This window comes from Limanda limanda, chromosome 1 (genome assembly GCF_963576545.1).
Source record: "Limanda limanda chromosome 1, fLimLim1.1, whole genome shotgun sequence".
In the NCBI taxonomy this organism is placed as follows: Eukaryota; Metazoa; Chordata; class Actinopteri; order Pleuronectiformes; family Pleuronectidae; genus Limanda; species Limanda limanda.
This window is the reverse complement of record NC_083636.1, coordinates 29368015-29394392: the sequence shown is the minus strand read 5'-3', so window position 1 is coordinate 29394392 and position 26378 is coordinate 29368015. Positions and strand designations below refer to the sequence as shown.

At 41.0% G+C, this 26378-nt stretch overlaps 2 protein-coding genes and 5 non-coding genes across 7 annotated transcripts; 1 reads left to right on the top strand and 6 right to left on the bottom strand.

Annotated features, from left to right (window-relative positions):
* Nucleotides 1-19: 19 nt before the first annotated feature.
* rpl7a (ribosomal protein L7a) lies at nt 20-5385 on the bottom strand. The gene is made up of 8 exons (XM_061073428.1): nt 4990-5385; nt 1907-2027; nt 1576-1725; nt 1200-1340; nt 939-1018; nt 562-692; nt 246-315; nt 20-156 (listed from the first exon to the last, which is right to left on the bottom strand). The coding sequence occupies exons 1-8, from the start codon at nt 5383-5385 to the stop codon at nt 52-54; spliced, it is 1194 nt and encodes a 397-aa protein (XP_060929411.1). The 3' UTR covers nt 20-51.
* LOC133014782 (small nucleolar RNA SNORD36) lies at nt 427-502 on the bottom strand. The gene has a single exon (XR_009681487.1). It is a non-coding gene; the product is annotated as a small nucleolar RNA SNORD36 (small nucleolar RNA).
* LOC133014790 (small nucleolar RNA SNORD36) lies at nt 797-872 on the bottom strand. Its single transcript, XR_009681488.1, has one exon. It is a non-coding gene; the product is annotated as a small nucleolar RNA SNORD36 (small nucleolar RNA).
* LOC133014797 (small nucleolar RNA SNORD36) lies at nt 1088-1156 on the bottom strand. Its single transcript, XR_009681489.1, has one exon. It is a non-coding gene; the product is annotated as a small nucleolar RNA SNORD36 (small nucleolar RNA).
* On the bottom strand, nt 1434-1500 carry LOC133014815 (small nucleolar RNA SNORD24). The gene has a single exon (XR_009681495.1). It is a non-coding gene; the product is annotated as a small nucleolar RNA SNORD24 (small nucleolar RNA).
* LOC133014811 (small nucleolar RNA SNORD24) lies at nt 1796-1864 on the bottom strand. Its single transcript, XR_009681492.1, has one exon. It is a non-coding gene; the product is annotated as a small nucleolar RNA SNORD24 (small nucleolar RNA).
* On the top strand, nt 5121-25881 carry usp20 (ubiquitin specific peptidase 20). The gene is made up of 24 exons (XM_061082848.1): nt 5121-5615; nt 5847-5900; nt 6766-6828; nt 6918-7079; nt 7188-7290; nt 7528-7597; nt 7686-7799; nt 7926-8025; nt 9091-9595; nt 9695-9844; nt 10403-10515; nt 10755-10927; nt 13334-13428; nt 13519-13552; nt 13641-13686; nt 13792-13972; nt 14099-14225; nt 15135-15304; nt 17722-17803; nt 19311-19419; nt 19517-19619; nt 19706-19774; nt 19868-20038; nt 20386-25881. Exons 1-23 carry the CDS (start codon nt 5538-5540, stop codon nt 20023-20025), a joined length of 2859 nt encoding a protein of 952 aa, XP_060938831.1. The 5' UTR covers nt 5121-5537; the 3' UTR covers nt 20026-20038; nt 20386-25881.
* The last annotated feature ends 497 nt before the right edge of the window (nt 25882-26378 follow it).

Here is a 26378-nt window from a genome sequence, read left to right as displayed (position 1 = left end):
AATAAAAAAAGACACGTAATAAGGACATACATATTTTTTATTCCAAACAATTTAACCAAGCTTGGTGGCCAGTTCTTTGGCCTTTGCCTTCTCCAGCTTGGTAATACGGGCTGTGGACTTGGGGCCCATGATGCCACCTCCCCAGTGACGACGGATCTGGAACAAGAGTTTGCATCGTTATACTTGTGCCATTTGGTTTGATCTGAACTATTGCTTTCACATTTCATTGAATAAAGGATTCTTACCTCCTCGTATCTGTCATTGTAGTTGGTCTTGATGGCTTCCACAAGCTTGGCAAGTGCACCTTTATCCTCACTAGAAAAGAACACAACAGTCAACACTTATTTGCTGAGAGCACCGCAAGGTAGTAAGTACCAGTAAGTTGCTTAGTAAGTCTAAGCAAAATTGTATGTTTTGTTTGTGGTCATTGCTCAGGGTTAAAAAGCTCGTAAGTTTGTTCAACAAAGAGGATTCAGTCGAAGAAATTCAAACATCATTGCTAACGACCACAAAAAACTGGAAAATTCAACACAGCTGAGATATAATTACTTGGTTACTTACGGGTTAGTTGTCGTGAAGGCAACTGAAGTGCATGTCTTTCTGTGCACCAGTCTGCCCAGTCTAGCCTTGCCCTTGATAATGCAGTATGGGACTCCCATCTTGCGGCACAGAGCTGGCAGGAAGACAACGAGCTACAGAAGCAGGGGAATGAGAGAAAATGTTAACTTTTGAAACTGATAGAACACTTAAAAGTCTAAGCAAAATACCCCTTTAAGAATATTTTTGGTTTGTAGTCATTACTCAGGGTTAAAAAGCTCGTAAGTTTGATCAACATAGAGGATTCAGTCGAAGAAATTCAGACATCATTGCTAATGACCACTTTCTACACTTGTATGTAGCCAATACTAGGCTCCACCGCTGCCTGAATACAAACTTACCTCAATTGGATCCACATCGTGAGCGATGATGACCAGCTGGGCCTTCTTGCTCTCCACCAGGGAGGTGACAGTGTTCACACCTGTTAAGGGGGAAATTCATTTTAAATCTAATTGGCCAGACAATCACACTGAGATGTATCATTTTGGCCAATGCTCAGGGTTAAAAAGCTCAAAACCATCATGAGTTTCAGGTGAAGAAATTCTAGTCATCACTGCATTCAGGACGAGGTCAATAGGCTGCTGCTCCTCTGTATGTCTCACCTGCACGGACAACAGGGGGCCTCTTGGTGGGGGTATCTCCCTTTCCAGCAGCCTTCAGCTCAGCGCGGGCCAGCAGCCTCTGCCTCTTCTCCTGCTTGGTCTCTGGCCTGTACTTGTGGGCCAGCTTGAACAGCTGTGTGGCTGAGAACAAACAAAGAACAAATGTTTCAATAAATAAAGCCGCATAATGTTTCTTGAAGTTCAGTCTAAAGAAGGTTAAAATATTCAAGTAGCTGCATCAGCGATCTTGGTGATTGGTCAGCACGACATCAGATAGCAAATATTCTTTACATCAGTTGCAAAGCTACAATAGTACTTCAGTATTGGTAAATACTACGTTGATTTTACAGGAGCAACGTTGAGAGCTACTTCTTACCGGTCTGACGGTCCAGAGCCTGGGTGAACTGGTTGATTGCTGGGGGAACCTTGAGACGCTTGTAGAGGATGGCACGCTGCCTCTGGAGGCGGACGTAGCGAGGCCATTTCACAAAGCGAGTCAAATCACGCTTGGGCTGAATATCCTGGCCTGTGGTGAAAGACAAAACACTGTTAAGTATTTGACATCAAAACGCAGCAGGTTAATCTAAAATCTTGCGTGCATCAGCGATCTTGGTGGGTTGTCTACATTGTAGTTAAGATAGCAAATATTATTGACATCATCTGCACCATATCGAGCCAACACTCATGCAATTTTTGGGGCCACTCACCAATGCCATAGTTCTTGGGCCTCTTCTCGAACAGGGGGTTGACAACCTTCTTGGCCTCGTGTTTCCGGGCCACCGAAGGGGCGGGTGCCACCTTCTTCCCCTTTGCCTTCTTTCCCTTAGGCTGCAGAGAAGAAAATAGTGTCAAGACAAATTCAAAGTACAGACTAAAAACATTAACTTCGTGAGTTTAAAATCCCGACTTGGCAACCAAATCTGCAGCTAACATGTATATACCATGGAGGAGGCATCTATTTAAACTTATTAAAGCAAGGCAGCTTCCCAGCACTCGTGGCCATTGTGATGTCAACGTGCATTTCACATGGTCTCTACTTGCACCATAGTCCAGCATGGACTGACTGCACATGTAAGTTAGCTTCCTCCTGTGATCCCTCTTCTCTCATTTCAATGTGAAATCCTGGTGTCATTGCTGTAGCTGCAGAAACTGAGAAACCCTAATCCAATCCAACCGCACACAGCTAAATAAGTTGGCAAATTTAGCTAAAATCTCCGTGCTAGTCAAGCCACACTGCTGGTGCATACGTGCCATGCAAACGAGGCTTCAGATGTAGCAGCAAGCTAAGCTAGCAAATTGAATTTACATTACATATATACTCAAATCGTGTGATATGAAGGCAGATACCGAACACCATTAAAACGTGGAGTATGTCCGAGCTATGGCTGCCGGGTGAAATGATTCAACAAGCATTAGCATCGCACAGGCCCTCTCAACCAACACCACCCGGTGATCGAACCGGACACATACACAAGATGTCGATTCAGGTCCTCCACTACTTCCTCTGGGGTCAATTCAACCGCGTGTAAATACTTAAAGAGTTTAAAGACAAGCGAGAAGCGTAAATGATCAAAGCGAGAACTAAAGAGCTCGAATCCAGCGTGTTCACAAACCTTAGCATTAGCATCTGACTAGCAGCCATAGCGCTTCTCGGACCGGCTCCACTCGAGTCAGTCAATCTGAGTTTTTACCCCAAAAACACCACAACACACACGCTACATATCGACATGACAGTGACGAGCGGACTTCAGAGAATCCGTGGCGACATGTCGCAGTGTGAGAACAGGCCTGGGAGCGAGGATGAAGACAGATAGAAAAAGAAAGGTTGCGTGTGAGAAGCGCAGCCATGTACCCACCATGTTGGTTCAGGCTGAAAGGAAGTCCGAGGCATTCTGGGTAGGCTAAATACCGCGAGGCTTGCAGCGTGGTCACGTGGCCTCAGCATCCCTGTAGTCACACACTTATTCACTATTTATGTAATAAAAATAATCTTTAGGGATTTTTTTAATTAAGCACCTTCCTAAGTTATTTTTATAATTCATTTTATTGGTATTATTATTTACGATGGTTTATTTTATTTTGATGATTACATTATTACACATTATTATCATTCAGGTAAAACGAATTATTGTATTTATGTCATTTCCCTGTGTTGTGATGCCTAAACGTCCATGTTTCCGTGCTATTCAATGTTGAATAACGTTTTAAAAAGTAAAACATTGCCATCACCTTTTAAAATATTTATCACTATAGTAAATATAAAGAATATTATAAAGCATACTGCATATGTGTTTATTTACAACGTGTTGCAGAAACCCTTTCCTGATGCTTATAGTATGTTTTTTATAATTAATTTTCTGTCCTATTTTGATATTTTGTACATGTTGTATATTCATACATGCACAAATACATCACAGCAAATTCCTTGTATGTGTAAACCTGTTTGGCAATAAAATCCAATTCCGATTCACATTAATATAGCATTTAGGGCACATTACAATGCTGTCGATGGAAAGAATAGTTACTAAAGTATTTTGGCACAATGATGCACTTTACATGTCTATTTCATAATTTTGCCTCACTACATTTATTTGGCATTTGTAGTTACTTTTCAATATATTGATTGCTTACTAATGCAAAAAATGCATAATTAAATATAAAATATATAATTTAGTTAAACAAATGGTTCCCATTTTTTTGGACTGTCACACATTAACTTTTCAAAGACCAAACAGGTAAAATATCGAACACTCCAATGAAAACAGATGTGTGTATCGAACTTTTGTGTTTCTTCCTGTCTCGATCATTGATCGTCTCACAACTTTCCTGGCGTGGAGGTAAACTATCAAACTGCATTAAATAGATACAGCTACAACAGTGAAATGCCCTTTACAAATTAATACATTTGTATTAACAGTCTTATCATGTCACGTGAGGACAAAACAATAATAATAATCTCTCAAAGTAACAAGAAGTTGGACATTTTACTTCAGTAAAATAAGAAAAATGTAAAAAGATGATTTAGTCTTTTAATGGAGTATTTTTCCAATGCGGTACTTTTACTTAATTAAAGATCTGAGGGTCTGAATAATTCTTGGCATACTGAATTTATAGTTTTACGTTAAGTACTGTAATGTCCTGTTATCATCTTCACAGTAAATGTATTGTAATACACTTTTATACACTCGTATTTTAATCTATTTTAAAAATCTATTGTTCAATTAACTTCACAGTCTTACTTCCAATGGTTTGCTGTTTAATTTTAAAAAGTAATCTCCGTTTGCTCTATGTTTTTCTGGTGTTTGTTACACATTTATAATTTATTTGTAATGTAGTCACCAAATATTTCTGCATATACACCCAGTCTCTTATGGTAACAGCCTTTCAAACTGTTGTCATACATCTGTTGCACTTAATATAGTTCGCCACACTTAAAGCACTGGGGACCGATTTGAACGATGCACAACAAAGCGTCACTTCCGTAAACATCTTTCTATCATGACATCGATCATTACACTGTAATCTATCTATCTATCTATCTATCTATCTATCTATCTATCTATCTATCTATCTATCTATCTATCTATCTATCTATCTATCTATCTATCTATCTATCTATCTATCTATCTATCTATCTATCTATCTATCTATCTATCTATCTATCTATCTATCTATCTATCTATCTATCTATCTATCTATCTATCTATCTATCTATCTATCTATCTATCTATCTATCTAAAGGTACATTATAAACAGATGTATAATGACTAAGATGGATTTCTCCCTTTGCTCTGTTTTTGGTAGTGGGCTGGATTTGTGACGCTGACGTTGGTTCCTCCTCCTCCAGCCTTGCGTCGTGCCGTGCCGTGCCGTGCTGCTGTGGATGGGAGGGGGGAGTTGTTTGGGGCTGGTGGGCCGGAGCTGTCGCGTTCCCTCTCGGCTCAGCTCGTCGGTTCCTCGCTAGCATCCGATCCGCGGCCGGCATGGCTCCTGAGGCGGCGGCGGCGGAGTGAGGAGCCTGCGGTGATCGCTGCTCGTCTCCGGTAAACAAGGGTCGCTCCCGGCTGCTGCTGCGGGGATCGAACCCACCGCGAGGCCTCTCCCTCTGCAGAGCTGTCACAGGCTGTGTGGGGGGACTTTGTTGTGCTTCTGCTTTCCGTGGAAAAAGATGAACGATGTATGCCATCTTCGTGTTGTGAGCTAGAGATGAAGGGCACGAGGTGTCTCGCTTATTTGTGTTGACATCACGAGGCTAGCATTAGCTACAACACATTGACTCCTAGAGTCACCACAGCCTTGTTATTACTGCCCTGTCACATTAGCAGAGAGTGAATAGCTATGGCTGAGCAAGAGATTTGTCCCCACCTGGACTCCATAGGGGAGGTGACCAAAGACGACCTGCTCCAGAAGTCCAAGGTGGGTTTTCATTCATTTACAGTAAATACAATAATGCACAATGTCACAGATGCACAGTGCAGGTAAAGCTGCAATATGACTGATGTAGCTGCCACATAAAATGAATAGCAACCATGTAAGCTGAAGTTGTTTTTGTGTATGCATCTACAGCGTTAAGCATTCTTGTTTGTGTGTGTGCACTAATAACTTATTCTATTCTTATCTGCTTATGTTCTCTTTCTATTGCTGCAGGGAACCTGCCAGTCGTGTGGAGCGGGTGGCCCGAACCTGTGGGCCTGTCTGCAGGTAAAGTCAAGTCCAGCTTCCTCTTCTGAATGGTTTGAATGTTTATCATTTCTAAAGCTTATTGTCGGTTTAGCTCGTGCACCTTGTCAGACAGACGATGACGATTACCAACTAGAATGGCAGTCAGTGGATACCTCACCCAGAGACATCAGTCCTCTGAGTGTATCTGAGTTTTCTATCAAGATCCATGAATTATATCTCAAGAAACTCACAGATCTGGAACCTAAGCATCTCAAAACCATTGACATTGTCTCAGCTATGTTGGTGGTAGTTGCAGGCTATTTGCCTCCTACAACTGCTGGAAAAGAATACCCTCCTATAAGAATATTCAAATCCACTAGATCTGGATTTTCATTTTGATCCGAACCAAAATGTACACACCAACCCACATCACCAACCTGTTTAATATATGAATTTTCCCATCAAGATTCACACAGCGTTTCTTTGAGAAATCAACCAAAATGTTTAGGAAAAAAAAAAACAGAACAAATCTCACAAGGTCAAAAAAAACAAAGAAAAAAACTCCTGGATCTTCCCTCTGATCTGGGAAAAATCTTCCCGACTCATAATGCATCCTTCCACCAAATAGCGTGGTAATTCATCCAGTAGTTTTTGCATAATTCTGCGAACTGAGAAAGAAATGCAGCTGAAAACATAACCTCCTTGGCAGAGTTAACTTCTGCTGCAACATTACTAAAACATTTCAGATAGGGGGGCCAGGTGGATGCTTAATAATTAATGAAGATGAAGGAGGTAGATTTTTTTATTATATATTGTTTTATAGATTTATAGAAGGAGATATATAGATAGAGGAGAGAATTCAAAAGCCATGAGATTCTGATTCTAATATGTTTTTCCTCTGCAGGATGATTGCCCTTACGTTGGTTGTGGAGAGTCCTACTCTGACCACAGCACCCTGCACGCACAGGTAAACAACACCTGTGCCGCTGGTCAATATGGCAAAGTACTAACGTCAGAAGATTCGGCTGTATGATGGTATGTGCTTGTTTCCTTCAGGCTAAACGGCACAATCTGACGGTGAACCTGACCACGTTCAGAATCTGGTGTTACGTTTGTGAGCGGGAGGTGTTTCTGGAGCACAGGCCCGCCCTGGTGCCCGCAGCCGCTGCTCCCCACCACTGCAAAGCCACGGAGCAGGTACGACTTCGCTCCAACAAGGTCAGATCACCTCATTTTGTTTCTGTCCCTGTTCTAGTGGCGCTATTTAAAAAAAAAAAAAATTTACTCACCTTCTTAATTATAGTGTCTCTTTAATCGTGTCCCCAGGAAGCAGCTCCTCAGCCAGTAGGTCACCCACTGAAAGCCGTTCCAATCGCTGTGGCAGAAGACGAAGGTTCGGAGTCAGATGATGATGACCTGAAACCGAGAGGTACAGCAAATCTGTCGTCAGCGTTTCTTCCCCCTAAACAATAGTTTACTTCTTTAGATCATAGCTGCCATATGTAATATAAACATTCATTTGAATAGCCACCACATCAGTTTCTTTTAATCCAGACCACAAGACATATTTATCCTTTGGTGTCCCCCCCTAGAATCTGTGAATAATATGTGTAAATTGTAAAAATATCTAACTGCTTCACACTTTTGCCATTGCTGTTGTTCGTAGGCTTGACAGGAATGAAAAATATTGGAAACTCTTGCTACATGAATGCAGCGCTCCAGGCCCTGTCCAACTGGTGAGGTCACTTCCTGTCATTACCACGAATGTAGGTCTCCTTTTCTATGTTTCTATTCATTCAAGTTTTCCCTCTGTTCCCTCGCCAGTCCTCCTCTCACTCAGTTCTTCCTGGACTGCAGTGGACTTGTCCGCACCGACAAGAAGCCTGCTCTCTGTAAGAGCTACCAGAAACTCATCTCAGAGCTCTGGCATAAAAAACGGTAAGAATCACGTTCCTTTTAAAGTGGCAGGAACAACAGCTATCCACTGAGACTATTATCTGTAATTCAATCATTCACATGAAATGATCTGTAATATACCGTCTCTCATGGCTGCTTCGCTCTCAGGCCCAGCTATGTAGTCCCCACCAGTCTGTCTCATGGCATCAAACTCGTAAACCCCATGTTTCGTGGTTACGCTCAGCAGGTAGGGGCAAGCACCCAGCAGGTAACTACACCTGGTCACACTCAACATCTTAACACTGTCTCGTCTTTTATTTTTAAACTGTGAGCCCGTTTGCTGCTCGTACATTTACCTGAAATGACTGAAATGTTCGTTCTTGTCACCAAAAGGTTCGACTTGAGTAGTTTGCTTGTTTGCATGTTTTAAGGGGTGTTGTCTCTGTTGAATTAAGGATAGACAAAGTCCTATTTCTTCCGTAATAACATTACTATGCAAAGCCTCTGCCTCTGGTGTTGGAAAGACAATTGAATCTTTAATGAAAACTCGGACAGTAACACCGAGTGATTCATAGAAATGATTGCAGCCATTAAAGAGAGTGCAGTCTGTGCAAGCTGTAACTGGTTCATTCACTTTCTATGTTATTAACCAACCATGCAGGTAATTGTAAAGATAAAACAAGGCTGTTGGTTAGGATGTTCTTATTGTTCATTCATCAGAGAGCTACACTTAATGTTATCATTCCTAAGTGCACAAATGTGCACTAAGGTCAGCGTAATGTATTATCAGGAATTCTAGAGGGTTTGGGCCTTTTGTGGTTCCAGAAATGTTTGCCTGCCGTGTGGAGCCCTGTGTGAATATTTCCTCTTATAGCATAAATTACTAATGGATAGTGCTATTATGGATATTTACAAAAGTAAAAATATTTTAATAGTAAATGAGGCCTCTATAGATAAATAGTCGAGGAAAAACTTAATGACCTCAGTATTATTAGTACAAATATAGATGTTTTAAGATATCCACTGACAGACAAATTAAATTGTATCAATGTTATGTGGGATTACAGGTGAAAATGTTCCCATGTTTTTTCCATGACCAACTAATATGTGTACTAACAGTATTTAAGCCCTTAAAAGTGTATCTCTAAAATGTTTACTTCAATATTATTTTTCGCATATTTCGATTTCAATCTTCCTGTTATGAGATCAAGTGTACAGACATGTATCTGTTACTCATTCCTATTCTCTGCTAAACTCCTGTCTCTGTGTATGTACAGTAGCCTTGTTGTTCATCCTCCTGTTGACTTAATGTCCCGTGCTTGTCTTGCTGCAGGACACTCAGGAGTTCCTGCGCTGTCTGATGGACCAGCTACACGAGGAGCTGAAGGAGCCGCTGACGGAGTGCAGCATGAGCGGCGAAGAATGCGACGGGGAGGACAGAAGAGACGGCACCTGCTCCCCGTCGGAGGATGACTTCCTGTCTTGCGACTCTGGCTCCAGCAGCGACCGGGGGGAAGGAGGAGGCAACTGTGACGGCGAGCTCCTCGTGCAGGACGAGTGCGACGGGGTCAGGTTGCCGGTGGCTGGCGTCAGTCCCGGCGGGTCCATCTCGGAGAAGGAGAGGCTGAAGGAACGAAGGGTGTCCGGCTCGTCCCTCCGTGGCGGCTCGCAGGAGATGGACGAGGACGCTGATGTGGATACGGCGGCTGTGGAGGAGGTTCCTGAGACGGGGGAGGAAGAGGGGACGACGCCAACGCCAAGCGCCGAGGTTCAAAACCAAGAGAACAACCAGACATTAAACACTCCGCAAGTGCAAGCCCCGAGCAGCAACACCTCAGGTATAAGAATCCAATTGTGTACAAACTTAAGTTTACAAAGCCGCCCTCACATTTGAGTTGAGGATATGATATATTATATTCATCTGACACCTTTTGTAGAGCCAGACAATGAAGCATCCATGGCCCAGCCACAGTCCACTCCCTGCAGTCCTGTGCGGACACTTCAGGAGCTGCACACCAAACTGTCCTCCAGTCCACCTCGCTCCAGCCCGCACCGCTCTGCAGGACCACTGTACTCGTTCAAAAAAGGTGAGGAAACGTCCTGGGGTTAGATAGACAAACCTCTGCTTTGAATATCTTCATGGATATATGTACACAGTGCCATATTGGCAGCTGTGAGAGAGTTTTGAGAGTCAAGGCACCGAATGTAATCCACAACATGGCAGTTTTGGACTCAGCGGGTGGATTGTCTTCAAATTACCCACGAGAGTTTATGAATATTACACTGTATAACTATGATAATGATAATGTGGCATCTTTCACAACACAAGGTGCTTTACAAGTTAAAAATTAAGCATTGTGGTCTAACAATTGGAAAAAAGCAATTTGTCATTGAGCACAAATGAAAGGTCATTATAAAGTGATTAAAACTGCCAGTAAGATTAGAGCTTAGATAAAAAAGTTAATAATTACTGTGAATAAGAAGTTGAAGGTGAATTCAGAAGATCAGTGGTTTCCTATCACATAGTAATAATATACACAGTCTTTGTGTTGCTTGCCTTTGTTTGAAGCACTTTGTCAGCTGGTCCCAGTCAAATAATGTCAACCTTACTAAGTCCGCCCCCCCTGCTGTGACGGGTCTTCCAGCTCAGCTGCTGCTCAGTGCCAGGAAGAAGAAACAGTCCCACTATCGCAGTGTGATCTCCGACATCTTCGATGGCTCTATCCTCAGTCTGGTCCAGTGTTTAACCTGTGACAGGGTGAGCTGTGCTTCACATGTTTAAACACCAGGGGAAGCTACTCCCATCACCACAGTATATTACTTCTGCTAAGTATCTGGTGGGGACAAAACTACGCCATGTGTAATTATACAGTCCTTAGTACCTGATTTTAGTGGTTAAAGGGAATTAGTTGCATTTATTTTAATTGTTTATTTTACATATATGTATTGTTTCTATAAGGACATGCTGTGTAAACTACATCTCTGAATGTGTGACAGGTGTCTAACACAGTGGAAACCTTCCAAGACTTGTCCCTACCTATTCCTGGGAAAGAGGATTTGGCCAAACTCCACTCGTCCATCCACCAAAACCTTCCAGTCAAGACGGGGGTGTGTCCAGACACCTATGGCTCGCAGGGCTGGGTCACCTACATCATGGACTCCATACGACGGTCAGTGGAGCACGTTGAGCCGAAGCGGGCGTGCATGTCCCCTTATTCAAATGCACCACATTATTTACATTTGTAAATTACAGTTTTGTTCATTGCAGATCAAATTTACTATTCCCTGAGAAATTTGGTGAAAACGTCCAAAAACACACAATGTCGCAATGTCAAAGAAGTAAAAAAATCCTTGATCCGCACCAAACCTTAATATCCAGTTGTTTTTGCATAATCTAGCTCAATAACAAATACATATATTCAAACATAGCCCCCTTGTTGGAGTTAATTAGCATGGAGATGTTGTGCATTAGTCTGACGCTGCATGATTTATACTTTCTACTTTGTCTGCAGGGTTCTGACAAGTGGAATCTTGACTTAGTGTTAATAAGACTATGTGAGGTGGTGGAGAACACACTTAAAGGCACAAGAGCTGCCACCTGTGATGCTCCACACATGATGCATGCAAGGGCTTGTAGATCTGTCCTTGATTTTGCTTGCAGCACTTCTCCTGGGTTTGGCAAATGAAGATATGACGTCAGATGTGTTTTTTTTAATAAACCACCCTTCAATCTGATCAGGACTTGATGTGGACTCTGAGTTTTGTAGTGTGCTGAAGCAGTATGGCGCTTACTTGTACTTGAGTTGTCTGAGCGTAGTCCCTTCACCTTCCTTAGAATAAATTGGCAATCCTGCTGCTCATTACCAGCCTGCAGGAGGTCTGAGACTCGGGCCAGGACTGATTGCTCTCAGTGATTAAGTAGACGGCGCAGGGCTTTGACGTGATTGATCCAGTGCTTCCAGACAAGATTGGAGTGCTGAGTCATCAGATGACCCAACAGGAGTGATGTTGCATTTTCAAACACTGTAGAGGGTTTTGATAGTAGAGTTGAAATCAAGGAGGTAATGTTTTCTTTAGTGTTTCTTTGTTATTTTGCAGGATGATGCAAAAACAACTGCACTGATTTCCATGTTATTGTGTGCTGGGATGAGACATTACCCAAGAAAGATGTTGGAAATGTAAAAATGCTGGAGCGGATCCAGGAATGTCGAGATAGTGCGTTACCATACCTTTAATGATGGGTATCTCCGGAAAACATCTATTCGTTTGCACATACCTGGACAATGTCTTCTTCTTTTGGCGTCATAGATAGCAGGAGGCACGCAGAGACAAGCTTTGGCTTTGGCATGAGCCATTTTCTCATATTCCAGCAGTTCCAAGAAATCAAATATGAAAAGCTTCATCACAACAATGTTTCCCTTAGTGAGTTCAGTGGTTTCTGAGGCACTGCAGTATTCTGGGCTGCCCGATTATGAGGAGCAAATGACAAGTAGTTTGCATATTGCCTCAGTGGAAGTAGTAGTGTCAGTGCTGCAGTTCTTCAACTCCTGGGTAATGTGGGCAGTTAATAAACATGATGTTTAATGTCCGTCCTGGACTTTAGTGCTGCTCTTCTTTACACTCTTTATTTCTTTGAGTCTGATCTCTTGTCGTAGTTACTTCTCCAAAGGGGGAAAAAGAAAAAAAGCTTTACAACAACCACAGTATATCCCCACATCCCCTCCCATACCATCCCAACCACAGTCCCAAAATCACAGATTGATAATTAATGAAAAGAACAACAAAATTAAATAAACAAATTTTATTTTTAAAATATTTATCTGAAATAAGAAAATGGTATTACATGATAAATACAAAATAATAATCATCATAATAATAATAACAACAATAACAATATTATTGTAAAGCTGTTCTACTCACACATTTTATATCAAATAGGAAATTAATAGCGAACTAGAATGGGACTCAGTAGAGTGTTTACCTCTGCCAAGGCCCAACAGTCTCCTTATAAAACCACATTTATATTCACTGGATCTGTATTTTTAGTTGGATCTGCCTCAAATGTCACACACCAATAAATATGAGCCTCCTTTTCTTCAAGATCCTTGCATTACTCTCTGAGGAATCAACAAAAATGTTAGTTATCTCACAATGTTAGTAGAAAGTGAAAGAAAAATTCCTGGATCTGCCCTTGATCAGGATCTGCTCCGAAATTTACTGTGTTTTTCCTCATGCTCCACCACTCCCAATGATTCCATGGAAATCTGTTCAGTATTATTTTGTAATCCTGCTTTCAATCAAACAAATGCAGACAAGAAAAATAACCTCCTCGGTGGTTTGACTGTTTCTTTGTGCCCTTGAGCTAGATGTTTTGGTTTTCAAACCCACAACTTCACTCTGTTTCAGTCCTATTTATTCCATCAGCCTTATCAGTGCAGGCAAAATTACACATTAATTATTACATAATGCTGACCCATAAGGAGGTCATACTGTCGGTATGATGGCTGTCATGATACACAGTGAGGACGTCCTGGGGCTGTATATTTATATACGTTACATGTGTTTGTATTGAACAGGTTTGTAGTCTCGTGTATCCCCACTTGGTTCTGGGGGCCCATGGTGACACTAGAGGACTGCCTCGCTGCCTTCTTTGCTGCAGACGAACTCAAAGGTAAACATCAATATAAACATGCTATTCTATAATAATGTATGATTTTGAGGAAACTGTCAGAATTAACATTACCATTCATTCTTTTCTCAGGGGACAACATGTACAGCTGTGAGAGGTGTAAAAAGTGAGTGTGTGTAGTAAAACCCACATTGAGACTTGAACAAGGGTACTTTTCTTTTACAATCATTTACATGGTTTGTTGTTTTCCACAGGTTGAGAAACGGTATCAAATATTGCAAAGTGCTGCGACTTCCAGAGGTAGGAATTCTCTTCTTCTTCATCTTATCAAATCTCACTCTCGTTCGAAGTCACAACGAATTCCTGACTGTGTTTGTTCCCGCATTCTTTTGTTCCCCTTTGCAGATTCTGTGCATTCACCTGAAACGCTTCCGACACGAGGTCATGTACTCGTTCAAGATCAACAGTCACGTGTCGTTCCCGTTGGAGGGGCTCGACATGCAGCCCTTCCTGGCTAAAGAGAGTCCATCTCAAGTCACCACTTACGATCTGCTGTCAGTCATTTGTCACCACGGCACGGCAGGAAGTACGCGTAGCTTTCTTTACCACAGATAGGCATTTAGGCTTAACATATGCTTGATCTTAATCCGTTTTGGTTTTATCTGTGCGAGGTCTTTCTTAACACTTCTCCTCTCTTGCCTGTTTTCTGAAGGTGGACACTACATAGCTTACTGTCAGAATGTGATTAATGGACAGTGGTATGAGTTTGACGATCAGTATGTCACAGAGGTCCATGAGACGGTGGTGCAGAATGCAGAGGCCTACGTGCTGTTCTACAGGTGAGCAATTGGAGACCCTGTGATTAGAGACCTGGTAATAACATCTCTCCTGAGGGATCGGATGACAACTTGTCAGCACTAACTCCAGTTCTGAACGCACCAAATGTGCCATGAGATCCGATCTGGTGTGGGACACATGTGACCATATTTAAAAGACGGCCTATTCAGCTGACGTCCTCTGACCTGCTACAGTTCAAACCTATTTTTGAGCTTCTCAGTGTCTAAATATTGATTTGTTTCTTGCAACTGCGACAATTACACTGTTCAACACATACACTATAATGACTGATTTCTTTTTTCTTAGCAGCGGCATTCATTCATTTAGTCCCTCCTGAATCCGCTCTTCCTCTTTCTCTTGATTTCTCTCTCTCTTTTTTGTGACAGCACATGCACACACTATCTGTGTCTCAATTCAGAGGACGCATCCTTTGATGGACCTGGTCTACGCAGTCCACATTGGCTGAACCGAAATGAGTTGGTCTGGTCTTCTTATTGCGTTACCAGTTTGCCCCGCCCTTACAGCCATTGCATAGCAACAGAGCTATGAATGTGAAAGTTATTTGGTTGATTACTGTTAGCTGCTCTGTTGAGTACTTACCTTTAAATATAAATTCACCTCACTTACTACCACCATTACCTTGTTGAAAAACAGTCACTGAAGCACATTGAATCATGGGGCAGGTTGGGCCGGTAAGGTTCCCACCGGTGGAGCCTCCGTTGCTCGGGGGTGGAAGGACACGTTTGTCGGCCTTGTTTGAAGGAGCCTTTGAGGACACATTTTAAAGCTGGTGTGAACAGACCACTGGTGATCGGATCTCTCAGGATTTGTTAAAACCAGGTCTGAACAGGGCCTTTGAGACCTTGATCCTGAATCTACTCTGACTGATTTTTTTGTCTCAACACGTGCAGGAAGAGCAGCGAGGAGTCGGTGAGAGAGCGGCAGAAGGTGGTGGCTCTGGCCAACATGAAGGAGCCCAGCCTGCTGCAGTTTTACATCTCCAGAGAATGGCTCAACAAGTTCAACACCTTTGCCGAACCAGGCCCCATCAGCAACCACACATTTCTCTGTCAGCATGGCGGTGAGCGGCATGTTGTGTCTTTTTCTTCAAGATCTTTTCTGTCATCCTAATCCTGCCTTAACACACTGATAAAACAGGATGACAGTGCAGGTTTATTAAACGCCACAGCTTTTTATTTATAAACTTCAGCTCTCTGAAAACAGTTCGGTGGATGTTTGTCAAGTCTGAGAAAACAACTGACAATCATGTTTTTTTGGGGGCTTACAGAACACAGAAATGACAAACGAGCACAAAGCAAGTACGATAAATCTGTTACTCACAATCACAGTAATTATGTTACTTGACAGGTTACCCAGCAGCAAAAGAAATAAGTCATATTACTCGTTCTACCTTCTTGCTCTGTCAAAGGTGACTTGAAACAACTGTGAATCCGTGTCCTCCACACATCACAGAAAAGAAAACAAGACACTGTTTGTTTTAACAAGCCTCCGACTTGCGATTAGGAAGCATTTACTTTCAGCCTCTTCAAACTTCCCGTCTGTAAGCTAACAGGTCCTGCAGCTGTCTGTCTCCTGTATGTTAGAAATGGAAACTGGTTTAATATCCCACACAAATTACTATTCACATTTTATTTTGACTAAGTAAAGTTTAAATTAGGCTTTTACATGTTTGAAGGGTTTGTAGGTGGGCTGTAGTTGTGACCGATATGTTCTCAGTTCAGACTTTAGATGTTGGCAGATATTTCCTTTTACTACGGTATTACTGAGTAAAGAATGGTGCAAGGACCCTAAGGACTTAGTTGCACTTTTCAGTTTTTGTCTTTCTATGCCTTTCACGGGCCTTAAAGGGATAGTTCACCCAAAAATGAAAATTCACTCATTATCTACTCAACACTATGCCGGTGGAGGGGTGGGTGAGCCCCGACATTCAAATCTGACTCAGAGCAAAGCATTCTGTGTCTTTCCTTTACGTCCCAGGAAGACAGATAACAATGTCAACCCCAAACTGTTGAGGTTACAGTGTTCTGGAATAAGTAAAGCCAGGCATGAACTGTGTGATTTGAGCCCGACCTTGACCCAATTTTTGAGTCGCAAAACTCATTTTAGAGTCTAACTGATTTGTGTAAAAGTCAGTCCAAGAGAAAGCAGAGGTCTCTAAAAACCTCAGGGAAAAATCACCAGGAAGATCAGAGGTCATACTCGTTGGAAATATACTAAACAAAGAGCTGGCACATTGAACTCGAAAGACAAACTGACAAAACTGCAGAGAAACTCAGAGACTAAAAGAGGAGGAGACAACGAGACACAAGTAAGACGCATCAGAGCAGGTCTGTGTCATCAGGAAGTGAAGTGACTTGAAACACGACAAGATCTGATTTTCAAAATTCATTAGATGGAGATGTAGATGGGGAAGACTGGGACCGGACTGTGGATCAATACAGCTTACCCTTTGAGGGTGGTAGGGGAGCTGGAGCCAGTTGAAATTGGCCTAGAAGCAGTTTACACCCTGGACAGGTCGCCAGCTTATCTCAGAGCCAATCTGTCTATAGTTCGTCCCCCAACTTCATAGAAGTCTAATATGCAGTCTAATACAACAAAAAAATACAGTTATTTAACCCTAATAGCAAGAGACAAGCATAATATTCATGTGAAGTTGACCTGCTGATCCGAATCAGTTTTTTAATACTTCATTTATTTATTTGTCAGGTGATAAATTGCAAGCTTTCCAAAACAAGTTCCAAAACAAGACAGAGACTTTTTTATGCCCCAATGCCTGAAAGTTCAATGCATGTGATAACATTGTGCAGGAAAAGGTGCAGTGTCAACTTCCAGACTGCCAAAATAAAGAAGGACAAGAAGATATTAACGCATTCAACTGGGTATCATGTTTCAATCCCAGGAAGCTGGAGCAGATAAATCCTGTGTCCTCTGCAGAGTCATTTGACCTGGGAGTGAATTCCGATTGTGTCCATTCCCATTTAGGACAAAAAACTGGTGTTAGTGGGTGTTAGTGGATTTGTCGACCAGCGGAAAAGGAGTGTAAGTTGCCCAGAGTCCCACAGATCGGGCACAGATGGACATTTTTTAAGGAACATTTCTGGCTTCTCTTGACGTTTCAGCTTCCAGGACAGATCATTCTTGTTCTCAACCCGAGAAACAAACAACTCATCTGTGTTGTTCCCTCAATAATGTAAACCAAACTACCTCACTGGTTGTTTCTTTTGGATTCGTAAAATTATTGGCTTGTTTTATGTCTTGACTGGAAAAAAAAACCTCATTGCTTTATTGCTTTTGTAAGTTACAGACATCACTGTTTAACAAGACAGCCGGGACGAGGGAGGGGATTTTGTGTAGGAGGATTAAAAATGCACTGTTGGCTTGAGCGTTCTCTCTGGTCTCCATTTACAGACCAGGAAAAAGGTCATAGATTCATCCTTTAACTCTAATTTCCCTTTAACATATTTTTTCTCTGTCCAGGGATCCCTCCTAATAAATACAACTACATTGACGACCTGGTTGTGATAGTTCCTCAGAATGTGTGGGAGTACCTTTACAACAGGTAAATCTTGCAGAATGCTAACACATAAGTGAACGACAAAATGCACAAATGAATTTGTTTGAGAGCTGTACATACATTTCAATAAAGTGAAACTTAGGAGCAAACTATATTTATTTGTCAGCTAAATAATGTTTAAACTGCAACTGTTATTTACCTTTCTCTAATTCTAAAATGTTATTTTTCCTTAAGCTAGTGTTTTTTTTATATGAGATTCAGAATTTTATATTTGACTTGATTGCATTTGTTTAATGCTTTAAAGTTGTTTTGAATTGGTTTTACCCACTTGGACACAAGTTCCCGATTAGTCAAATACTTGAATACTCCAAAATGCTCGGTGATAAAATGTTTTTATTTCAAAATTCTTTTGGGAATTAAAAGATGAGATATCAGTTAATGAGGCTTTAAATCAATCCAAACTTTTAAATTGAAGCTTATAAATCTGACTCCTCTTCTTTTTTACAATATGTCGTGAAGACCAGTAAGATTTGTCAGCTGGAAAACCACCAAGTTGGAGCGTACAAAATGTAAAAAAGAATAGATGGTCTATTTCAATCTGATTAACATGATAATCGTTTTATCACAGCTGCTGCAGACATATGTTGCAGAATTATAATGTTTTTTAAACTTTTTCTTTAAAAGAACACGCTGCCAACTGAGCTAATGTATTTTTACCTCCAAGTTACTGATGAAACATTGATTAGAAATCGTCCAAATGAAGAGAAAACCTGTAAAACGATGACCCCGTTCAGATCTGGTTTTAAGATCTGTCCTGAGTGATCAGATTACAAGTTGTCAGTGCCAAGTTCAGGTCCGAACACACCTGAAGGTGTCCCGAGATCTGATCACTCAGACCATACTCTGAGGTTGTCTGGGTTTCATGAGGCCACATTCTTTTTCCTGTCTGAAGGCAAATGTTTCCTGGGCCACATATGAAGGACCGCCCAAAACACATTCTCGGTGTCCATACGTCGATTTGTCTGTAGCCACATAACAAAACTGACCAACTAATAATGACTCACAGTTTTCTAACAGTAGTAAAATCTTGCTTCATTGTAGATCTGCAGTCCATTGATTCCTTCAGCCCCTCCTGTCTCAGCTCGCTCTTTTTCTCACCCTCTCTCTATCTCTTACACACACACACACACACACACACACACACACACACACACACACACACACACACACACACACACACACACACACCGATTGTCATCGGATAAACTCAGACTTAATTTAATCATTTGCTGTTGGCGAACACCAATGAAATACACAACTATTTGCATATAGAGCGAGGAAGGGAGTTCCCATTACAAGTGGTCACAGGAGACAAATTCAGGAGGCATTACCAGGTCTGAACAGACGAACTTAATACAAAGGCTCGAACAGGGCCAGATATTCAGTTGAACGTTTTCATCGGGTGCTTACTCTCACACTTTATTAGTTTGAGTCAAGCTGTCTGTTGTCGTGCCTTTCTGCTAAATGTTTGCGTGTGTTTGTGTGTGTGCAGTTTTGGAGGCGGCCCTGCAGTCAACCACCTGTACATGTGTGCCATCTGCCAGGTGGAGATCGAAGCTCTGGCTAAACGCAGAAAAATGGAAATTGACACCTTCATCAAGGTGACGGCTTGTATTCTTTTTTTTTAACCTATGCTCAAAGATGTCAGTATAGTTTGTTTTGGGTGTTGAATGAGCAGTTTTCACTGTTTGCCTGCAGCTGAACAAAGAGTTCCAGGCCGAAGAGGCTCCGACAGTGATCCTGTGTATCAGCATGCAGTGGTTTCGAGAGTGGGAGGGCTTTGTGAAGGGCAAAGACAATGGTATGATCCATACGCTACACACATTTAGGTTGTTTGTCTTTTGTTGGTACAACACATTTGACATGATTTTCTTTTTCTTCATTCAGAGCCGCCTGGTCCCATCGACAACAGTAAAATCGGCGTCATGAAGAGCGGACACATACAACTAAAGCAAGGTAAACCTCAGCATCGGTCGCCGAGGCTGTACAGGTGGAAACGTTGCAAAACAGATGGTTCTTTGAATGTTGTCAACATGTTTCTCTCCTCAGGTGCAGACTATGGTCAGATCTCAGAGGGGACGTGGCAGTACTTGTTTGGTATTTATGGCGGCGGCCCTGAGATCGCGGTGAGACAGACGGTGGCCCCTGCCGACCCCGAGAGCCTCCACGGCGAGAGGAAAATCGAGGCAGAGACCAGAGCACTTTGAGATATAAAGAGAGGTTGGAACCTTTTCTTAAATGGGCAACACTGCAGACAATGTTCTCTTGGCAAAATTAACCCCTCCCTGCATACACACAGACTTGCACACAATCACACGTTTTAATGTACTATGGGTAATGTGTAACATTTTACTGGAAGCAGTGGTCCTGGAGCTTGCAGCTGCATGAGCTCAGCGATTCCTCTCTGGCCCGTAGAGAGCGCGGTATCTACAAGATCAGGCCAAGAATAATAGAGGAGGAATATCCAGTTAAAAAACAGCTGTAAATTCAATCTTGACTGCGAGCTGAGGGCACATGAAAGGTCTGTTTTGTTCTCAACCTGTTTCTCAACTTTCACTTATCCCCAGGTCTTCTGATTCCACGTTTCACTCCTGCCCTCACAAGACGCTGAGGAATTTGCACCTTGGTGAAGAAGCCTTGCTGTGAGCACTTTGTAAATGTAGCAACATATTACGCCGAGTCTGTGTGTCGCAGGGAGGTGGTAAAGGCACTTAACTATCACATAGTTTATTTATTGGACAACTCTGACCCTCGATGTTAAAAAGGTGTAGTAATAATCGTATCGGCATCCCCGGCTGTGTGTGGTAGCTATGGTGTTTCAGTGGCTGCTGTATAGCGACTCTAGGCGTCATACACTGCTCAGCTGGCGGTGGTGGGCCGACAGCCGCTGGCGTCGTGAGCCAGAACGACGAGGAGGACAGAGCCGCAGCGTGACGTTTGGTTTTCATGACTTCTCCTCTAGTCGTCGGAAGCAGCAACAACCAGTAGACGTTAACAAGCTTTATGTTGTTTGCCTGTTAACTAGTTGGATAGGAACGTGGGAGATATTACATAAATCATACTCTTGCACCTCCAACCTTAAGTAGACAAACACTGAGCGCTCAGGAATGAAAGACTTCTGTTTGTTTCAGACAGTGAAATGACCAGATTAATCGAGTCTTAAAGGTAAAAAAACACAGTGGGTTTGTTTGCATGAATGAAGTCTAAAAACACATATTTAGGGTAATTTATATTTGAACAGCTTCAAAATACATGCAACTGCAAACTCCACTTTTTGGACCAGTAGGATATTTCAGTAACACCAGTGGTTTGGCAAGGACAATGACAAATTTAATTGTTCAAAAGTATGGAAATATTGACTATTTCTATTCAGTTTATATCAGTACTATCCAGAAATCAAACTGAGTAACTTGTAGATATCGTTTTAAACACTACAGTGGCGAAATACCAAATTTATTAAAAGACTGATTTAGATTGCAGAAAGAAAATGATGTATCTGTTGTAATGACGAAGGAGTTTAAAGAGAACGCCTATAACAGGCTTCTCTGATAGTGAGTTTACACACTGAGGTTGTAGGATTTATTGCGGCGTGAATAACATAATTAGAGGATATAAATCTAAATTGACCAGGAATGCAGTGTCCATTTAAACCAAGAGGGGGCAGTATTTAATGAGATGAGAGAAATAATCTCACAAAATAATTAGCACAACATGCACAAACTCATACCTGTTAAGCGGTGAGGTAATTTATGGTACTATTTTTTTTGTCAAATATATTTATTTATTGTTGAAAATATATTGTTTCCACTTCATCACACGAATGAAGCTGTTTCCTGTGGAAGGGGGTTGTTTACTAGAAGGTATATGCTTTGTAAAATATTTATGCGTCTCCAATTTATCATTGCTGATGCTGCATTTGACTATTCCATGTAAAAATACACCTGTTTTCACTGTGTAACACACCATGGTTTCCTTATTTAAGATTCTGTTGTAAAGACACATCCATCCAAAGAGCAAGTGAAGAAACGAGGGTCACAGAGCTCAGTTTCGAGGAAATCTTAAACCTTTAATGTTTCTTATGTTATGTGTTGTACATTTTTACATAATTTGCAACAGTTCTAGCCTCTCCCAACAGTAACTGGCAGCAATTATGTTTTAATCTGAAATCTTTATTCACTACACATTGAGTAGATTGTCTAATCAGTACGAGATTATATTCAAACTGGAGTAAAATCTAGGAGAAATGTTGAGTCCATGTCAAGTTAAATAAAACCTGGTCCTCCACTGTCTCACTGTAGATAAATCACATGCTTGCCTTGTGAGCCATGGAAAATAAAATCCATCAATCATGTAGTCAGATAAAACTTTGCCTTTCCATGTTCCATATGTACTTATAAATAAGTACCAATTTTGAAAGCTTAAACTAAAACAAAAACCTCTAGATGTCAGAGATCCATTTGGACAAACGCTGCTATTCAGATATTACCAGTCAAAATTAACAAAAGACTATTTGATATACACAAGTGAAAGATGGGTAAAAACCTGCAGTTGTCAATACAATATGACTAAATATGAGAATTCACATTGTACAGAACAGTACTTCAGCTGCCATGCAGTATTCACGTGATACAGTGGTCAATACATTTCACTTTTTATCTACTGATTTTTTTTGCAGAATAAGAAGAAATAAATCTGTAATATAACCTGAAAGATAAAGAATATGATGAAGTAAAAACTGATGATCTGCAGTACAGTCACACTACTTTGGAACACAGTGCCTTCAAGCCCTTCCACACCCACAATGCACCTGCACAGGTCTTTGTGACTTCATATGAATTCCCTACATAGCTCTGCTCGGCTTCAGCCTGAGCGTGGCTCATAAAGTGAAAACATCTGTTTGCGTTCAGAAGCCTCAATAAAACTTCATCCACCTTCACACAAGAAAGTACAGAAGTGCATTGCATTCACAAAAGAAATAAAAAAGTCTCTCATAATTGTGGGTTAGTAAGTCAAGTTATGACTAAGCTATCTTGTAATTATTAGGAAAGATGTCATACATTTCCAAACTTGTAATTTGTGTTCATCAGTTGGCAGGAGTTGGCTTCAGGACTTGTAAATTGTGTTAGATAAGGAAGCGAATTGCTATTTAATCTGGTTTAAATCAAAAAACACAATTATTATTTCAATTTTGACCCATTTGTCTTAATAACGAGACCAGTTTCTTGTAATTTTGGAATCTTTTCTTGTATTTTGGGTGGGCCAAAATACCCTTTTCATTCCCTGTCATCTTAAGATGTTTATACGCTGTCGCACAAAGAAACAGATAAGATACTCAATGCCGGTACCATGTTTGGTAAATCTGAAGCTGGAGCCAGGAACCAGTTAACCGAGCATAGTGTAAACAGGGAAACTGCAAACCTGGTTCTCTCCAAAGCTGAGAGACCTATTTTTGTTTCTGTCTATAAAAACCAAAGTGTGGAAACTATTTGAAAGAGTCGTGCTAGCTGTTTCCCTTTGTTTACAGCATTTATGCTAAGCTAATCAACTTTAGTTCCACATTTACTACTACATGTTCAAGAAGTACTGATCCTCTCATCTAACTCTGGAGGAAACTATAGAAGAGACTACTAATCTTTTTAAAATACTGGGTATATATCTGTCATTGCCAATCAAGTTCTCTTTGGAGCCCCACCTATGCTAGGGACCAAAACTTTGTCACAAACTGGACAAAAAATACCTTATTCCCATGGGCCTTAAAAGCCCAAAGAATCAATGTTGTTTAAATGTAATTTATCACCTGTAGTAATTTGATTTTCTGCAATTTTGTTTGGGAATATTCACCAATAAAGCACAATATTTTTTGACATGTAAGATCCATTTGTTTCTCAGTGGCTTCTATTTGCCCCGTGGCCCCAAGAGGGTAAATCCATCCATACCAGAGCGGAAAATCTAAATATTCTGCCCTGAATACATTTTTGTCCCTTAATTTATAATCTCATGTTTGTGTTTATGGCCTCAGTAATTTTTCATTCACCTTCACTCAAGAAAGTACGGAAGTGCATTGCATTCGCTAAAGAAATTTAAAAGTATCTCATAATGTGGGTTAGTAAGTCAAGCTATCACTAAACTGTCTCGTAATTATTAGGAAAGATGTCATACATTTCCAAACTCGTAATTTTAAGAAATCAGTTGGCATGAGTTGGCCTCAGGACTTGTGAATCATCTGGTTTTACGATATCTTCCACATCAGATAAATTCACAGGAAGCTGTCAGTACATAGTGTGCTACATAAGGAAGAGAATTGCTATTCAATCTTGTTTTCATCAAAAAACACAATGATTAATTACCTTTGAGTCATTTCCCTAATTACGAGACCAGCTTCTCGTAATCATGGAATCTTTTCATGTAATTATCAGATAGTAAATCATAATACGATAAACAGTAGCCATAGTTACAAGAAAACGTCACCAACATGTTTTTCTTACCTGAATGCAATTCACTTCTGTAAGAAAGAAGAACATTCAATTTGAACACTGTAGACGTGAGTTCAGAGGTGTAAAAAGATGTGGAAGTTGTCAGGACATAGCTTGATATTGTGGAAATGATATGCTTATTCACTATTTTTGGTTTGATGACAGAACAGACTTGTGAAACATATTGAATCTAATGCAATCTCCACAAGCTCAGCAGATAAGGATCATTATCAGAAGCTAATTAAAAGAACATGCCTGTGGCGATATATCCAAGCAGGTGTGAACCAAAATATTTGAGGTGTTTTAATAGACTTTCCACTGCAGATATTTTGACTTGTCATAGCAGAAACAGCACGAGTGTGACGAACACTGGTAACAATCCAAAAAATAAATTCAACTTTCCGCTGAATTAAAGTGGTTCAGCTCGGCTCTCAAACCAGACATATATCACCATTCAAGTTATACATCCAGCTGTTACAGAGCAACATCACCATTTGGAGTCGTGGCCAAATGGCAAATGCTGGTCCAACATTACCGCTCTTTTAGCTCTGTTTTTGGTCTCCACCAAGTCCTTAGAGAAATATAATGCTATGAGAGTGATGACAATGAAGCTCATTGAAGCTGCGGGTAAATTTACATTCATGTGACAATTGTGTTCATCCCTCGAAGCGACCCCTTTCAGATTATAAGTTCTTTTCAACTATTATAAAAACATCGATCAGACCCGCTTTGAGTTTAAAGCTAGCGTTAATCTGGCCAGCAGAGCAAACGTTCGGATCATCTCTCGGACATCTCACGTGAGGACTTTGAATACACAGATGTCACAGAACAACCGAAAGTCTGTTGTTGAGCCTCAGACAGTCTGAATTACCGAGGACCAAAATACTTGAAAAGATGATTGGAAAGCCGCTTGATTAATATCGTTAATTTCTCCTGAAAATGTCCAGCTGTGACATGGCAAACATCTGTCCATGTTGTGTTTGTCAATGTGTCCAAAGAACAATTCATCAATTTTAATAACAGAAAATATTTATTTGTCTTAAGTTGTATCTTTTTTCTTTCCCCACATGTCCAAACTATATCTACAATGATAATGTTAATGCTGTGGGTATATGTGTAGGACGGGTAGATACCTTCTGTGAGAATATGTGCAATGAAAAAGAAAATACAAATCTTCGCCCGGTCATCAGAGATACTGGACAGCTATCAACAGAGCTGGCAGTAAAACCTGGGGCAACGCAGCTTATTATGTTGCAGTGCTACGAAGTGTCGAGTTTCCCACCTGTGAGTGTGTTTACCTGTGTTACGGCACGTAGCTATGCGTGTGGGATTTCCATTTCGCTGGCAGGTACAGACATTTCTGTGGTTGGACAGAGTAGAATCAGGCCTGCACACAGCACAACAGGGTTTCACTGGCTCATGTTTTCATCCTCACAGTGTGTGTGGTAGTTGTGGTCATGATATCGATGATGCTTTGAAACAACATGGGATTTAAGTGGTTGACCTCAATTCAATGGGATGTCTTAATGTCTGTGTAAATGATGTTATTAATCATGACTGGTTAAATGATTAAAATTGCCTGATCTTTGACTTGGAAGTTTTTTTTTCTGAACTATGTTTAAAAGGAACTAGATACAGGGAGTGAAAATGGAGGAAAAAAGGAAATTGTTCAGGGGCACTCCTCTCGTCTTTAGATGTTTATATGCTGTCGCACGAATAATCAGATAAGATACTCAAAGCCGGTATCATGTTTGGTAAATCTGATGCTGGAGCCAGGAACCAGTTAATTGAGAATAGCGAGTGTAAACAGGGAAACTGCAAACCTGGTTCTGTCCAAAACTGAGAGAGCTATTCTTGTTTTGATCTGTATAAAAACCAAAGTGTGGAAACTTTCTGAAAGAATCGGGCTAGCTGTTTCCCTTTGTTTACAGCATTGATGCTAAGCTAACCAACTTTAGTTCCACAATTACTACCACATGTGAAAGAAGTACTGATCTTCTCATCTAAATCTGCAGGAAACTATAGAAGAGACTACAAATCTTTTTTAAATATTGGGTATATATCTGCCATGCCAATCAGGCTCTCTT